This window comes from Hyperoodon ampullatus (assembly GCF_949752795.1).
Source record: "Hyperoodon ampullatus genome assembly, chromosome: 9".
In the NCBI taxonomy this organism is placed as follows: Eukaryota; Metazoa; Chordata; class Mammalia; order Artiodactyla; family Ziphiidae; genus Hyperoodon; species Hyperoodon ampullatus.
Window position 1 is genome coordinate 77,040,919 of NC_136922.1, and position 18,244 is coordinate 77,059,162.

General features: G+C 39.1%; 1 protein-coding gene across 5 annotated transcripts in view; it reads right to left on the reverse strand.

Moving 5' to 3' along the window:
* The window catches only part of CTTNBP2 (cortactin binding protein 2), a gene marked incomplete at both ends in the record, with an annotated part of 160,527 nt that overhangs the window by 72,204 nt on the left and 70,079 nt on the right, over positions 1-18,244 (reverse strand). For 4 of the 5 annotated variants that reach the window (XM_079711405.1, XM_079711404.1, XM_079711403.1 and 1 more), the window contains 3 exons: positions 1,495-1,594; positions 3,028-3,231; positions 9,389-11,015. In XM_079711405.1, the coding sequence (XP_079567531.1) occupies positions 1,495-1,594; positions 3,028-3,231; positions 9,389-11,015 (1,931 nt within the window). Of the gene's footprint in view, positions 1-1,494; positions 1,595-3,027; positions 3,232-4,951; positions 4,992-9,388; positions 11,016-18,244 lie in introns of all 5 variants that reach the window. The other variant, XM_079711406.1, reaches the window with a different exon arrangement.

Genomic DNA, 18,244 nt, shown 5'->3' on the forward strand with positions numbered 1-18,244 from the left:
ACACCTATGGTCAACTAATCTATGACAAAGGAGGCAAAGATATACAATGGAGAAAAGACAGTCTCTTCACTAAGTGGTGCTGGGAAAATGGGACAGCTACATGTAAAAGAATGAAATTAGAACACTCCCTAACACCATACACAAAAATAAACTCAAAATTGAATTGAGACCTAAATGTAAGATCAGACACTATAAAACTCTTAGAGGAAAACATAGGAAGAACACTCTTTGCAATAATTCACAGCAAGGTCTTTTTTGATCCACCTCCTAGAGTCATGGAAATAAAAACAAAAATAAACAAATGGTACCTAATGAAACTTCAAAGCTTTTGCCCAGCAAAGGGAACCATAAACAAGACCAAAAGACAACCCTCAGAATGGGAGAAAATATTTGCAAACGAATCAACAGACAAAGGATTAATCTCCCAAATATATAAACTGCTCATGCGGCTCGATCTTAAAGAAACAAACAACCCAATCCAAAAATGGCCAGAAGACCTAAATAGACATTTCTCCAAAGAAGACATACAGATGGCCAAGAAGCACATGAAAAGCTGCTCAACATCACAAATTATTAGAGAAATGCAAATCAAAACTACAATGAGGTATCACCTCACACCAGTTAGAATGGGCATCATCAGAAAATCTACAAACAACAAATGCTGGACAGGGTGTGGAGAAAAGGGAATGCTTTTGCACTGTTGGTGGGAATGTAAATCGATAGAGCCACTATGGAGAACAGTATGAGGTTCTTTAAAAAACTAAAAATAGAATTACTATATGATCCAGCAATCCCACTACTGGGCATATACCCAGAGATAAACATAATTCAAAAAGACACATGCACCTCAGTGTTCACTGCAGCACTATTTACAATAACCAGGTCATGGAAGCAACCTAAATGCCCATCAGCAGACAAATGGATAAAGAAGATGTGGTACATATATACAATGGAATATTACTCAGCCATAAAAAAGGAACAAAATTGAGTCATTTGTTGAGATGTGGATGCATCTAGAGACTGTCATACAGAGTGAAGTAAGTCAGAAAGAGAAAAAAGAAATATCGTAGTATTAACGCAGGTATGTGGAACCTAGAAAAATGGTACAGATGAGCCAGTTTGCAGGGCAGAAGTTCAGACACAGATGTAGAGAACAAACGTATGGACACCAAGCAGGGAAAGTGGTGGGGGAATGGGGGTGGTGGTGGGATGAATTGGGAGATTGGGATTGACATGTATACACTGATGTGTATAAAACTGATGACTGATAAGAACCTGCTGTATAAAACACAAATAACAACAACAACAAAAAAAAGAAGAGCAAATTTAGGATCCTACTTTGCGTTTAAATTCTGAAATATGTTTAGTTGAATTTATTTGCCAACGGATCTTAAGCACTAGTTTACACATTCAGCCAGAACTAAAATATGTGTGCAAATTATACAGAGGCTCCTTTCATAGGAAAAAAAAAAAAGAATTAAGAGCATCACTTACTTGAAATGTCCCTGAGCAGCTGCAGCACACAAGGGTGTGAAGCCATTTTTATCAGCAGCATTGACTTGGGCTTCTGCATTCAGCAGCAATCTCACACAGTCTATGGATTTTAATAGAAAGCCATTTTAATTCCCCACTTAGAGTCATGATGAACCAAATTCTATAAGAGCTGTAGATAAACACTAACCCCAAGGGACCTCTCTCATGCACAGCTCATCTGACAATTTTTTCAGGGCCGCTGTGACACTCCACAGACTATTATAAAGGGGAAGCCGCCCCTTTCCCCCAGGATTGTAATACCCCAGAGTCACCAACTAAGACATGATTTCTTTCGTTTTATTTTGGCGGAGCGGGGGGAGAGGAGTTGCTGATGAGTGAAAGGACTGTCATATGTCAGAAATGTTTTACCAGATTGTCCCATCAGCCAATCCCCAAAAATAATATTACTGGATGAAGAACAAAATCCATTCACCAAATTGATACACCATTCTTTGTATTTAAATAGTTAAATTCTTACTTTATGATGTTTAATTTAATCTTTAAAATGCTTTCATGTTGTGGTCATCTTATACTTAACTCCCTGAATGAAGATCAAGGAGAATCCACAAAGTCATCAAACTCAGGCAAAAATATCACCTAGACCTCACATTCCACATTATTAACTAGACTGAATTTCTTTACATTAGAGAAAATTCCCACAGTACTTTTGAAGAAGTACTCCAAAATACTTTTAAAATAATGAGCTATCATCTTGTAGTTCACTAGAATCTTGCATGTAGTCCACTCGAACATAGAGAAGCTCTGAAAACTTCCAAGGAAGCCACATTATGTGAATTATCCAAGGATCACATGGCTTACATATGAAATACTATTTGACTTTGTGTTTGCCATCGAATCATCTCTTTATCTGCACTACTGTATGTTTTAGTATATTTGACTATAAGATTTGCTTTTTAAGGAACAAGATTAATTCCCTGGCTTCATCGATATGTCGTTTATAATTGTACAACCTCTCCGTTCTCTTTAAAAAATCCAAATAACTATAAATTGTTCCAACTACAGAACAATTTCAGACCCATGACCTTTCCTAACTACTAAAACTTTCCCTCACTGCAGCATGTACTAAAGCCCTAAGGCTTTGCTTTCACAGACACCAGCTATTTCTAACAGACAAATTAGAGCTATTTTGTCCTGGCCAAAGTGATAACAGATGGGGGGGCTTTATTCGAAAATGTGCTTTACAGTTACTAGACCCCAAATTTCTACAAACCGAATACATTTCATTGTGCATAAAACAGAGATAACTTTTTGCTAGCTGCAGTAAAAGTTTAGATTATTACAGAACTGTCCAATTTGGATTTTTAAAATGCTTATAAAATCTTTAAATCATGTAAAAAAGTTATTTATTCTACCTGAAAGAGAAAATTTGAAACCTAAATTCACCTTTTTCACATAACAGTGGTTACAGGTGCTTCTGATTCTGCATCCTTTTGCAAGAGGGTGATACAGTGAGGTAAGATGGCACCATCTTACCTGTATGTCCATTCTTAGCAGCAGAATACAAGGCAGAATGGCCATCTTCACAGGAGTAATTTATGTCCAGTCCTTCTTCATTAAGCAGCATTGACAATAAAGTGACATTTCCCTGGGCAGCAGCTTGCTGAAGAAGGGTGGGCCTGCCAGCCAGGGGGGCAGGACCACCACTCATTAGCAAAGGGGTTAGGGAGGGTGACCAGCCTGTGGGTTAAAGTGACCCTAGTTAGAGAGTAGGAGCAAGGTCAAGAGACAGATATTACCCACTCCTTTCTGAATTACACACACACAGACACATGAACATGTACCCCTAGAGGATTATGTGGTTTCTAACATTATCAATCTGTTAATATTTACTTTAGCATAAATCTGTACTGTTATTTCAATCTTATATCTGCTGCTAGTTAAATTAACATACATGGTGACAAATTATTTTTAGTCGTCAGTCTTGCACAGATAAGTGTTAAAGTGGTGATTGGTTTTAGGAAACTAAGAAGGCTGTCTCGATTTGAAAGTTCAAACTCCTCCTCAGGGTTTCAAAACAATTTGAATTTTAAAATTACGTATAGGGCTTCCCTGGTGGCGCAGTGGTTGAGAGTCCGCCTGCCGATGCAGGGGACACGGGTTCATGCCCCGGTTCGGGAAGATCCCACATGCCACAGAGCGGCTGGGCCCGTGAGCCACGGCCGCTGAGCCTGCGCGTCCGGAGCCTGTGCTCCGCAACGGGAGGGGCCACAACAGTGAGAGGCCTGCGTACAGCAAAAAAAAAAAAAAAAAAAAAAAAAAAATTACATACAGATTTCCTCAATTTTGGGTATCAACTGATAGATATCTTTAGGTATAAGATAGAGATAATTCTAAAAAATAGAAATTTTCCTTTTTCTACAATGTTTCCAAGGTACTTAATATAAATTTTACATAAACCACTGAGACGGACCAAATACTGTCAAGGAATCTATTTACATTCCTTGAATTCCCTTATTTGGGAAGAAAAATAATGGGCAGCCAACTTCTATTCAGTGTCAAGAGCTAATAGAAGCACAACATATATAGACTATAACAGCACAAATATTCAATACACAATTTTGAAGACTATGTCATCTGGCCATCTTCACATTTTGTACCAAAAACTTTTCATCAGCCAACAAAACAGAACACTCTACCATATAGTTTTAACAAAAGTCATTATGAGCTATCATAGAGATTTCTCATCAGTATTTAGCAGCTTTAGAAGAGAATCTGTTAAGTGTGCAAAGTCGGCTGCATATAGCATGGAAAATTTTCTGAATTCTTCCTTGATCAAAAGGCTGTAAAAACAGTAAAGTAAAAATGTTTATTTAACATGATATATAAGTATTTACTGTATTTTAGGCTTAAACACAATTAACTTTCAAAATAAGTCATTTTTATTTCTTCCTTATGGAGCCCCAAAAACCTGAAAGTTGGTGTGTATATGGGGCATATGTGCAAATATTCACTCCTGGGGTACTTTCTACCTCTGTCTGGTAACATTCTCTGTAGTAATATACAATAGTGGAGCTTTTATATTCCCTGCACCTTGGTAACAGGATAATATTCTAAGTACATGGGTGTTATATTAATATGTAATAAACTCATAATTGAATCTTGAATTATTGGCCTTAAATTATTTCACTAAATATTAAAAAAAGTGCATATCAAAGTATTTCTCAGTATCTTAAAGATTCTTTGGGGAAAAAAAACAAAGCAGTCTCTACAAATGAAACTGCTTATTAAAAACTGGATATTACATCTTCAGAATCAATTACTTGGGTCTCTGAGTAATTTACTGCTTTTACCTTATTAGACTGCAATAACAAAATTCATTGCTCACAAAATTAAGTATCTTCCCATTGATATTCATTCGCTCTTCTTACAGAAGTAAGATTTTTTACTTCATACTTACAAGAAGGCTCCTCTCTGATACATTTTACCTTTTGTATTTTCTTAAAAACAAAAAAACAAGCCCACAAAAATTAAATCAGTACTTATTAGAAATAGATGATAAACAGAGAAATTATAAACACCAAGGTATGAAACCTTGACTGCAAAGCAAACACAAAAGCAATTCGAACACATTGGCACTGTGGTCCTCTGTGGAACAGGAGGGACTGTGGCTCATGCTCAGTCAGTCAGTCTATCTGTCTCTCTCCCTTTCCTCCCTCCCGACCTTGACCCCAGTCTCCTTTCTGTCTCTCCCAATCCCTCTACCTCACCCCCCAGGGGTCTCAGTTCTTGATACCCTTTTAAGAATATCAACTGGTATATATTAAATGGTTTCCTATTCTTTTGGGTTTTGTTTTCATTTTTCTTTTTTTTAATACAATTCTAGACTTTGGGGGACAATTAAAATATAAATATATTTTAACATTTTTAATGGAAATATTCCATTATGGAGATAATTTCCTGGGAAACTCCAGTTCTAATGTTAAGCTATCTTAAGACAAAATATTTTATTCAAAAATTTTCTCAACCTCTAGACCACTCAAGAGTCTTAGTTAGTTCTGTTATACAGAACTCCAGAAGAATATATATCAATTTTATTTTATTTTAAATACACTTAATAATCTTTTAAAAGTGAAAAATGCTTTATAAATACCAAGTATTCTTAAAGTTTAACTACATTTTTTATCTCCACTATCATTTTCAATTTTCTCCAGCACAGGCAAGTTTAAGTTATTATAATAAATCCTGCTATAAAGATGGGAAAAATAAAACTTCACCGTGAGACTTTACTGTTCATTTGAAATTCCCGACAATGATAAAAGTGATAATATTTAGTTGACTGGTTAAGTAATGGTTAAGTAATGATAGAGGAGACCTGCAGTCATACAGCTACTTTAATGATGTTAGAAAAAGGTCATTCAGCTTTGCAGTATCATGTGCAAACATGAGTAAAAGTGAGCATCTGGCAGAACGTGCAGTGATGAAGGGAACAGACAGAACATGCAATGGCAGAGGAGTGAAGAACAGCTTCTGGCATCAGCTTCAGAGTGTGGAGAAGGTTAATCTCATTCATAGCTCAGATCAATCTCGTTTTCTGACTTAGCCTTTAAGCCAATTAAACATGGAGGATAATTTTTTAAATATATGTTTACCTAAGGAAAAAAATCTGAACCAAATTAAATAAAATGTATCAAATAATAATTTTTTAAAAAAACAGAAAAAAACATTTGCAAGGGTATGGAAACTCAGTTGCCTGGGGTGATTTCTGGTTTAGGCTTCTGTTCACCTAACGATTAAAATGTGTTCATTTGACAAGGTCAGCAGCAGCAACAAATTCTAATTTGTTTATAATTTTAAAGGTTATTTAAAGATTTAACATTTGGCTATAAAACTGCTAATCGAGTTAGAGTAATTTACAACACAATTCATTAAAGTGGTATCTTTCGTCATTACAATTCTCCTCAGTGCTTTCATTTAGTCATAATTGTTTATCATACATATAAGCTGACATAGAAACAGATTTTTAGAGTCTGAAAGATCATGGGATCTAGATTTCCAAAGAGGGAGAGGTAGTGAACTGCTATTTGAAAAATTCAACAGGCAAGTTTAATACGTCTTTTTGGTTTGGAACTATTATTACTTTTTTGGTTCAGTGCTTTCATTTTTAGATGGAAAAACTAATAGCTCAGAGAGAATTTGCTCTTTAGGGTAATACATAGCAAGGAGCAGAAATGGACTAACGCTGCCTTTTTATACTCAGTCCACTGCTCTTTTCATCACCAACATTGGAAAACACATCAACCAGGTATTTGATAGACATGCTCTGTCCCCATGGCCTGCTCTTACCAATCACAATGATATTAGTGGCTATTTACAAGATGCATACCCTTCACTGAGCCTATGCTTTGGCGAGGCACATGCTCACCCAGGCACAGGTAGGTTAGGAAGGAGGAGGAGGGTGCTTCCTAGTTGCAGCGGGCACAGCAGCAAAAATAGGGGCATCTAAATGGAAAACAGGTGAAATCCTGTATCTCATTTGGAAAGTTTAGGTTGACCTACATCCACGGTTGAGTTATGCACCCCAACTATGTAACTGCAATAACATTTCTATCCCCCCAATAGAATGGATGTTCAGTAAATTCTTGCTGATGACTAACAGCTTCCACTGCCTCCATTTTCTCCTAATAAACTATATCTTATAATCAAACGGCAAAGAAGCTTGTTACCACACCAAATGCAATCCTGCAGTTCTAAGAATATTTTGGCCAAACTGCAAAATCAGAGAACAGAAAATGAGGAACCAGTTCCACGGATCTTCAGTGACTGCTATTTCTTTGGTTCCACTATTTATCCTCTTCTGTTCTCTAGACACAAGCAAAGGCGTTTTTCCAGAGGAGTTATGGTTCCTTTATCCAAAATCCCACTGTATCCTAGGCAGGGCATTTTAGTGAATAAATAATGGACTAGGAATTCTCTGACTTTAAAGGTTCACTTAAAATCCTGCTGTCAAAAGTTCTTCAGTCACGGATCCTGATTTTAAAGCTTTTCCATGGAAAACAAAGGGCATTTGGAGCTGAACCCTGGAGCACAGTAATGACCAAGGCAACTACTGGCAAAGCACTGGGGTATAAAGCAAAGATGGCTTTGTATTTTTTAAAAAACTGGCAAAATTCATATATCCCAGGAAGTGTTTTCTGTTTTATAGTCTATGCATTTATGTCAACAGCATTGCCACGTCCCCAAACATTTTTGGAACTTGTGTTTTGCAACTACCTTAAGTCCCTACAGCACATTCTCTGATGCTCCTGAATGGTAGCAAAACTTCCTCCTTTGAGGGTGGATTTAACTTGTGAGAAACAGCTAACATCATTTTAGGCCATGAGAAAGGCCATCCAGCTCAGTAATACCATTTTAGATTAAAAAATATATATATGGAATGCTCAATGCCTGGAAAGACATCCCAAAGCAATACCAGAGTCAATTCTAAAGCAAATTTTCAAAATGCTTTAAGCAACAGTAAATTGAAGCAGTAATATCACCTCTTTTTGTTCGTCACTCATGCCGCTCTAAGCTCAATACCATGCTCTTTGTACGTTATGATATTAAATCCTAACAGCCACCCTCCCCAATATGAGCAGCATAAGCTCCATGTTAAGGATGAGAAAAGTTGCTCAGTTCAAGAAAAATCCCCCAAAACACACAGCTGTAAATGGCAGAGCCTAGATTCCAAGGCAGATCTGACTGACATCAAAGTCCATGCTGTTTCCAATTCCCAATTTTGCCCCTTAAAATATGAATCTAGCCTCTCAAAGAGCTTAATTTCAAGGAGACAGCTTATAATTGGATAAATAAGTCCCGTTATAATGCTCTCATTACCTGATAATTAGCAAGTACAGTACTACCTGTTTTTCTTATTCCCATGCTTCTCCCTAAATTTTAAATATAACACAGCTCAAATCTTCCTTTAATTCTTAAAGTTCTCTCTCATTAGAACCAACAGTCTCTACTAACCACTAAGATCCTGGGGTAGAAGAGACACTGCAAAGTTTCAACAGAACTATGACACCGTAACATTATTTTAGAGCCACATTTACTCAGTGAAAGATGAATGCCAATAAAAAGCAACGCTTCCTCTAGCACTATATAACGAAAGGGAAAAATCCAGTTCTTTATCGATTCTTTGTTCAAGTGTCCCAGATTCGGTGACTTCATAAACCACATCTGCAATGGAAACCTTCTCTAATATAGCCCACATGCGATGTTATCCATCTGTGCTCAAGTGTTAGGAGATGACAGCTCTAAATAACTTCTGAAAGAAACTAAACTTAGAACAGAGATTTACAAATATACACACTATTTTTGAGGTTAAAAAAAGTAAACACCAAACTGATATTAAAACTTAGGATATACCAATTACAGAACACCTCTCATCAATTTGATAATCCAAGGTACTGTAGTGTCAATAACTACTTGAACGCATTCTTTCAAATGTCATCTCAGAAGGGACAGAATTGAACACACACTGTCTGGCGATGGCTCACTAATAGTGAAGTCTTCTGAGATAGATATTTAATAAGAAGGATGAGCCCCTCCTCCCATGGAAATGCTTCAGTCTCTCTAAATTAATGGTCTCCATGTGCTCCAAACCACTACTTTCAGGTTATTTTTAAAAGAAGACGACACTTAGCATAACAAAACCACAATTCATATAGCAAGATGAATCACCATACCCCGGAGCCTTTAGAGAAAAACACAAAAAAAGAGAGGAAAGAAATAGGAAAAAAAAAAAAAAGTATCAAATTAAAAAAAAAGTTTCAAGGCAATGTGAAGGAAACAAAGGCAAGTGAGAGGACAGGTCACATTCTTAAAGAAGGGTATAACATTCCAATCCCTTTACCTGATGCTGTTACCAGGAGGCTGTCTGAGGCACCTGCTCTACAGGATGAGGCACTAACAGGGTTTATGGAAGAGCGAAAGGCAATGGTGGTGGGAATGACAAGGGAACTTTCTGAACATGCAGGTTGGTTCAGTCCAGGGGTTTCAGCAGGCCAGGCACCCACCTGAGACGTGGCCAGGGCTGAAACGGCACAGCCTGCAGGTGCCACAGTTAAATCTATGGATGGTTTTGGTGGCAGCTGAGGGGAGGAAGACTTAAGGAGATTCTCCTCACTTATTACCCTGTTCCCTTGTGGCAAACTGGAAGGAGGCGAAGCCACAGTTTTGTTATCAACTTTGGCCCCTGCACTGGAGGCCCTGCTGCTATCCATGACCACCTTGAGTTGCGGGTGCGGTGGAGGAGTGTGGGAGAGCCCTGGCTTTTTGGGAGGGATGGGAGGAGGGTTTCCTCTGTCAACTCGTGCGGCACCGGGAGTTTTTAAACTGGTCCGACCGACCGGGGGGTAGGTGCCAACGTCCCCCGTGGGGGGCACTCCAGGTTTCGGGGGCGCTCCCGCTGGAGGGCTCGTAAATCTTGACAGTGCTTGGGTCACAGTATTCCGAGCTAGCTGTTTGGCCACTAGGTTGTCACGACTTGTAGGAGATACATCTCTGGATGGAGGACTTTGGGTGGTGTTCCCATTTTGGTCTGGGTCATTAGCATTGCCCTGAAATCGAAACCGAGCTGCTTGGACTCGCGGGTTCAGGCCTGGATGCAGAGGCGCGTTGGCACATGGTGAATGTAAACTGTGAGGAGGTGGGGTGGGCGTGTGCCCAGCGGCCAGGGCGGCGGTGCTGGGAAGCGGGGATGCGCTACTGGTTAAATCTGGTGTTGAGCCGCTGCTCGGTCCATTTTCCTCAACTCTGTTTGCGCTTGGAGGTGGGACGGTGGGCAGAGAGGAGCCAGTCAAGTCACCGTGGGAAGCCTGCCTGTCGATACCTGGCCTGACCAAGTCGGCACTGGCACACGCATTCCCCTTCGCACTGGCGGAAACTAGGGGGCTCCCCATGGCAGGCTTTACAGGCACGGTCAAAGGTGACTTCTTCACGGGGTCAGTGCTCTCTATCACTAGGTCTGTCTGGCATGCAACAGATCTTGTCATCGGTCCCTCTGTTCCCACAGATATAGAGACCAAACGTCTATCTTTTGTCTTCCGGGGGAGGGAGAGGCTGGGTTTGCTGTCGCTTCCCCTTTTCAGTTGCTCGATCATCTTCTTCATCTTGTCTATCTCCTCTTTGAGGTCAGTGGTGTGTGCTTCTTCTCGGTGCAGCTTGGCACGAAGCTGTTCCCGCTCTGTGTCAAACTCTGAGAGCTGTTTTTCCATCTGAGCTTCCATTTCTGTGCTTCTTCGTTTCTCAGCGGCGAGTTCCTCTTCTAACGCACTCGTCTTTTTCTTCTCCTCTTCCAGTTTGGCCATCACCTCTTCTAGCTTCTGGGCCTCCTCTAGGACTTTGCCCGAGAGCTGCTTGCACTCCTTGACCAGCATCAGGACCACGTGCTTGTTCTTGCCTCGCTCCTCCTCCAGGCGGGTGGCCAGCTTCTTGTGCTCTTGCTCAAGGGCTTGGAGCTGAAGCTTTTCCATCTCCAGCTGAAAGAAATGCACAGGACAGCCCTGATTAATAGGCAGAGGATTCTTTCAGCCAAAGAAGTGGAGAGATTTTTATTAATTTTGTAACAGTTACATGGTTTGGGTTAAAGTGCCACATTTCTGAAACGTGTTGTGAGATGACAGATAATATTTTAGAGACTCATTAAAATGAGAAAATAGATGTAAACGGTTTTACAAAAAACATCTAAATTACAGCAACAGAAAAAAAAATTTAATGTATTAAAGTTAACTGTAGAAAAGGAGAATAGTTACCTGATGCTTCAAATCACAACACAGATTTCAGCAAGGTCTGCTTTGTAAAAACAGAACTGTTAGGGAACTGATTGTTTTTTTTTTAGGCTTAATGCCTTAAAATGACTAGTCTTTGAGGCACTGTATAATAAAAAGTGCTGGAAGCAGAGGACTTCAGTTAATTTCTAAACTATACTTGCTAATCATATTACTTAGTTTTTTGTAAACTTCTTTGAGCTTATGATGGGTTGCTGTAAAAATCATGTAAAATCATATATGAAAGTTCTTTGAACTAATATATAAGAAATATCTTATTAGAAATACAATCAGTATCAGCGAACCCCAAGTCTGACCTCATCTCCTTCAATCCCACTTTGCCCACTTGGCTCCCATGACACTGGTCTCCCCGGTGTTTCTTGAACATCATCCTGCCTCAGCATCTCTGATCTTGCTGCTCTCTCTGCTGAGAAATTCCACCACAACCCATCACACAGGGCGCCTGCGCTGAGGAGTCTGCGCACTGCACAAGGGTGACTGGCTGCAGGGGTGAGAGGGACCGAAATCCAGCTCTGCCTTCTCACCACGCGTCTGCCCAGGCCTGGGGTTGTATCTGCCTGGAAAGAAGTGCACGTTTTCCTTTAGGAAAAGGCTCTGTCTGCTCACTGAGCCACAGGTCCCTAGGATTTAGGCTTTCCAAAGCAACATTTGCTTAACTGATCAACATAGAGAAGAAGCTTTTAAAAACTTTTAAACCTCCAGGTGGGGTTTTCTAATATGCACAAAAACACCCAATGGCACAAAAGCCTGGCTCTTTTACATCCTTCAGGACTCTGCTCAACTGTCACCTTCACAGCGAGGCTGTCCTCACCATCCTGTGGAAGACAACAGTCCTTCCCACCCTTGTACTTATCACTCTTTGGTTAGCACCTGCCTACCTCGACTAGAACAGGACTCCACGAGGGCAGGGACTGTATCTTCTTTGCTGCTGTGTCCCCAAGACCTAGAACAGTCTCTGGCACACAGTGGTGCTTAATAAATTATTGATTGAATGAATGAAATTAACACAGTTCACAAAGACATCAAACTTCCAAAGGCTGATGGACTTTTTGGATACGAAGGCCTTACAGATCCACTATTCTAACATGTTCGCCCAGGTTTCTCACTTCTCTCCAGGAAACATCTGCCATGAGGTGCTTGTGAGGGATACATCCCAAGCTGGGCTGTAGTCGTCAGGCCGGTCCACATGCCTTACCTTCTCAACTAGAGAAACTTTCCCTTGGTGGTCCATAAAGGGCCTTACAGTTTAAGGTTAAAGTAGATCTACCTGATTAAAGACATGGAAAGGACTCCCGCAACCCCCAGATGTTAAACACAAATATACTCTCAAGAGAGACAGGAATTATTCAAGCCAGTTCCAAGTCATCAGTAACAGAGGAAGGAAATGCTCGCATGATCCATCAATTGAGAATGTGCTCCTGTTCCTCACCATGAAATCCATTACCCCATTCCCCTCAGTCACACACGAGACCAAAAGCAGAGAATGGCTCACTGCCCAACGAGCAGTCAGAGGTATTATTCATTTACTTTGGGATTCTTCCTGCTTTCAGGAAGTCGCCGAATAGCAATGCAATGGGTCCTATAAAGAGGTGATCAGGAATACAGATAATTCCCCAAGAATAATTAGAGACAACTATCCATACACATACACTCTATTCTACTATATGAAATTTGGGGGTGACCTCATAAGTAGATTATGTAAGATTTGGGAAACAACAGTGCTGTCCTATACTAGATGTATATGTATATTTTATTCATCTGGGTGCCTCACAGAAAATTGGACTTATTAATAGCTAAAGCACTTTTAACTCTTCTAAATGCATCAAGCAATAGGTTACTATGGAAGGCATACAGAAAGTTAGAGCTATAAAGAAAATATTAAATATGTTTTGTATTACCCCCTCCCCTTCCAAATTCTTATAGCAACATAGAAAAAAGCACATGTCAGGTCAATTTTCAGCTTATTTTTAAAATATGATTTTCCTAATTTATCTCTGAAGGTGGAAAAAAAAGTTTGCTTGTAGAATTTAAGGGCTACCTGCACTTTATAAAACAACTAACTGGAGGCCAAGTTGGCGATTTCCCTGATGTCATCCAGTTATTCCATGTTAGGATCCCGGCACTCATTCAGGTTTCCAACTGTCTCAAGTTTTTCCCACAACATCACACACGCTGCCCATGGTATTTCTATACTATGGGTCATCGCACTTTATTTATTTATTTATTTATTTATTTTGCGGTACGCGGGCCTCTCACTGTTGTGGCCTCTCCCGTTGCGGAGCACAGGCTCCGGATGTGCAGGCTCAGCGGCCACGGCTCACGAGCCCAGCCGCTCCGCGACATGTGGGATCTTCCCAGACCGGGGCACAAACCCACGTCCCCTGCATCGGCAGGCAGACTCTCAACCACTGTGCCACCAGGGAAGCCCCACACTTTATTTTTGAAATAACTTTCATCTTACAGTTTAGAATCAAATTAAAGACTTCCAACAGGAGATCAACTCAACTAATCTCAGATATTTATACAGAAAACTATACTCCTATAAAAGCACCCAGAATTCTTCTGCATCTTCGTCCTTCCATCATTCGTGCCTTATAAATCCAATCTCGGAGGAACATGAGTCTTTTTAATCTCACTACAGATAACAAAGCACAGAGGAAACCACATAATGGATGCACCTACAACACATGGTTCCAAACTCAATTGAGCTCTGAGCCCCAATCATCAATCACTCTACCTAACTCTGTTTAGCCTCCTCTACCATTTACTACGTCAGGGAATATTTAAACCTCTGCTACTCTCCCCAATACTTCACCCAATGACAACTCAAGAGACTCTCAGTCTACCCTAATAGACTCTTTTATCAAGAAAATTCAGACTAACTCACTCCCTCTACATCCTGTCTCGTCCCTTAAGCATTTTTATAGCCACTCCAATCCATATGTCCTTCCCTTCACTCTAAGGGAGAGAGGTTTCCATCTGCTGAAGGTCAGACTTTCTTCAACAATTAACTTCATTACTCCCTGTCACCTCTGACTTGCTCCATCAGTGATCACACTGCTCTTTATAAATATTAAACGTCTTCCTCTCTATCAGCTCCTTCCAATCAGTATACAAACATATTCCCATACTTAAAAAATAATTTTTATATTAAAAAAAATTCCTTGACTATTCTGGCCCAGAGACAAAGTTCTTATCCTTGAAAGAGTAAGAACTATAGTACTAAGTTCTAATCCCAACTTCTTGGCCGTGTCACCTTGATAAGTTTTCCCTCTAAAGATCAGTTCTGTTTCGTGCTCTTATCTGAACAACAGAGCAATGACAGTCATTACATTATAGGATTAAATGAGGCAAACACATGTAAAGTATCTACCATTGTGCCTGGCACTAAAAAATGTTAAGTTTTCATTTCATAACATAATAACTATTTGTACTATTTTAAAATGTCAGTTTTACACAGTGTTTTTCCTCTGAAAACACATTTACAGGCAAAGATCTAGAGAGTTGACCATATTAAACATACAGATGATGTTTTTATAAGTTTGATAGCAATTATAATATAACAATACAAAAGTACATCAGAGAAAGTTCCACTACCAGTAATGGTGAAACAACTTTTATTAGACTATCTTCTCCTGCAGATAATAACGATAAACATTTGAAAACATATTAAGAAAATAACTATTTGAAGGCTCTGGAGAGCAATAAAAGTGATAAAAATAGGAGAGGAGTACACCTTCCCATTAGGAAGAAGTCAACAGCACTGGATGAGATTTCCCCTTGTAGAGCTTTTCAAGTGAGGGCTATGCCCTGTGCTGACAGCTCTGGCAGCAGGAGCTCAAGCACAAAGCACCCCTTACAGTGGCCTGAGGAGCCAGAGGATGAAACTGGAGCCACTGCAACTAACCTCATCAGCATCACTGGTTAACTCTTGAATTATACATTCGTAGGAGAGATTCCATACTGAATGACAGAGGTGGCTGCTGAAAGGAGAACTGAGCAAATACTTCAGCTATTGCCAACTACAAAAAGCCAGAGTTCAGAGTATGAATCTAACCAGGTTAACTACTTACTAGAAATACACTCTTCAGAAGATAACAGAATCCAGTCTCTGTACCACATCATCCATAATGTCTAGTATGCAATAAAAAATTACTGGGCATGCAAAAAACGTATTTTAGGTGATCCATTGTCAAGAGAAATGTACTCAAACAGAAACTGATCTTAAGATGATCTATACTGGAATTCGCAAACAAGAATCTTAAAGCAGCCATTTTCTAAGAAAATGTAGTTGCAGTGACTGAACAGGATAGGAGTCTTAGCATAGAAATGCAAACTAGAAACAAATGGAAAGTCTAGAACTGAAAAGCAAAATATCTAAAATGAAAAAAAAAGTTGACTGAATGAGCTTAATAGAAGATTTGAGAGAGGAAAACTTAAAAAGAAAAGAAAAAACAATGAATTTGAAAATAGAGCAAAAGAAAGTACCCAATTTGAGGAACACAGAAAAGAAGGACTGAAAAAGTGAAAAGCACTTCAGTGACCTGTAGGACAATATAAAGTGGTCTAAATTCCACATAACTGGATTTCCAAAGGGTGAAGAAAGAGAGAATGGGGAAGAAAAATATATTAAAAGAAAAAAATGGCCCCCAAATTCACAAATTTGGTAGAAAACAAACTTACATATCCATGAAGCTCAGAAACCCCAAAACAGGATAAATATAAAGAAAACCATACCTAGGCACATCAAAGTAAAACTGATGAAAACAAAGATAAGAAATGATATTGGGGCTTCCCTGGTGGCGCAGTGGTTGAGAATCTGCCTGCTAATGCAGGAGACATGGTTTCGAGCCCTGGGCTGGGAGGATCCCACATGCCGCGGAGCAACTAGGCCCGTGAGCTACAACTACTGAGCCTGCGCGTCTGGAGCCTGTGCTCCACAACAAGAGAGGCCGTGATAGTGAGAGGCCCGCGCACTGCTATGAAGAGTGGCCCCCGCTTGCCACAAGTAGAGAAAGCCCTCGCACAGAAACGAAGACCCAACACAGCAAAAATAAATTAATTAATTAATAAACTCCTACCCCCAACATCTTCTTTAAAAAAAAAAAAAAAAAGATATTGAAAGCAGCCAGAGAAAAAGACACATTACATACAGAGAAACTACAATATAAATGATAGCTGAATTATTATCTCCAAAATACATGAAGTGAGAACTGATAGAAGGGAGAAAGACAAATCTATAACAATTTTCTCTCATCTAGATTAAAAAATCAGCAAGAATACAGTAGCTCCGAATAACACTATGAAAACCACCTGGCCTAACTGACACTATGGAACAGAATACCCTAGGACTACAGATGATGCAGTCTTTCCAGATGCCCTTGCTGAGCTATTTAAAACCACCAAAAAATTACAAAAGGCTAAAATGTTACAGAATATGTTCTCTGACCACAGCAGAATTCAACTGTAAATAAATCACAATAAGATATTAATAATACCCCAAAATTCAAAAATAAAACATATAGTACAAAAGTTTAAGAAGAAATCACAAAGGAAGTTAGAATATATTTTGGGCTGATTGAAAATAAAAAATATCAAAATTTGTGGGATGCAGTTAAAGAGGAGTGTTTAAAGGCAGATAAAGCAGAGGATACAGACAAACTTATATCTTTAATTGATTACATTAGAAGAGCTTTCTCCCAAAGAAGACATACAGATGGCCAATAGGCACATGAAAAGGTGCTCATCACCACTAATTAGAGAAATGCAAATCAAAACTACAATGAGGTATCACCTCACACCAGTCAGAAAGGATATCATTAAAACGTCTACAAATAATAAATGCTGAAGAGCGTGTGGGAAAAAGGGAACCCTCTTACACTGTTGGTGGGAATGTAAATTGGTGCAGCCACTATGGAGAACAGTATGGAGGTTCCTCAAAAAACTAAAAAGAGAGTTGCCATAGGACCTAGCAATCCCACTCCTGGGCATATATATACCCAGACAAAACTATATTTTGAAAAGATACATGCACCCCTATGTTCACAGCAGCACTATTTACAATAACCAAGACATGGAAGCAACCTAAATGTCCATCGACAGATGAATAGATAAAGAAGATCCATCGACAGATGAACAGCTAAAGAAGATATGGTGTGTGTGTGTGTGTGTGTGTGTATATATATACACACACACACACATACATACACACAATGGAATATTACTCAGCCATTAAAAAGAATGAAATAATGTTACTTGCAACAACATGGATAGACCTAGAGCTTATCATACTAAGTGAAGTAAGTCAGAAAGAGAAAGATAAATACCATATGATATCACTTATAAGTGCAATCTAAAATACGACACAAATGAACCTGTCTACAAAACAAAAACAGACTCACAGATATAGAAAACAGATTTGTGTTTGCTGGGGGTGGGGAAGTGGGTGGAGGTGGAGGACTGGAGTTTGGAATTAGCAGATGCAAACTATTATATACAGGATGGATAAACAACAAGGTCCTACTGTATATCACAGGGAACTATATTCAATATCCTGTGATAAGCCATAATGGAAAAGAATATATAAATGTATAACTGAGTCACTTTGCTGTACAGAAGAAATTAAACACAACACTGTAAATGAACTAAACTGAAATAAAATTTTTTAAAAAACAAGAGTTGTCTCAAATCAATCATCTAAGTGTTACCTTAAGAAGCGAGGAAAAGTTAGGCGAATGAAAGACAAAGTAAAAGGAAAGAAATAAAGGTAAAAATCAATGAAATACAAGAGACAAATGATAGAGAAATTAACAAGGCCAAAAGTTGTTTTTCAAATAAAATATCATTAATATTGTTAAACATTTAAAGAACAGATTAAGAAATACAGAAAACACAAATTACAAATAAAAGGAATAAAGGAT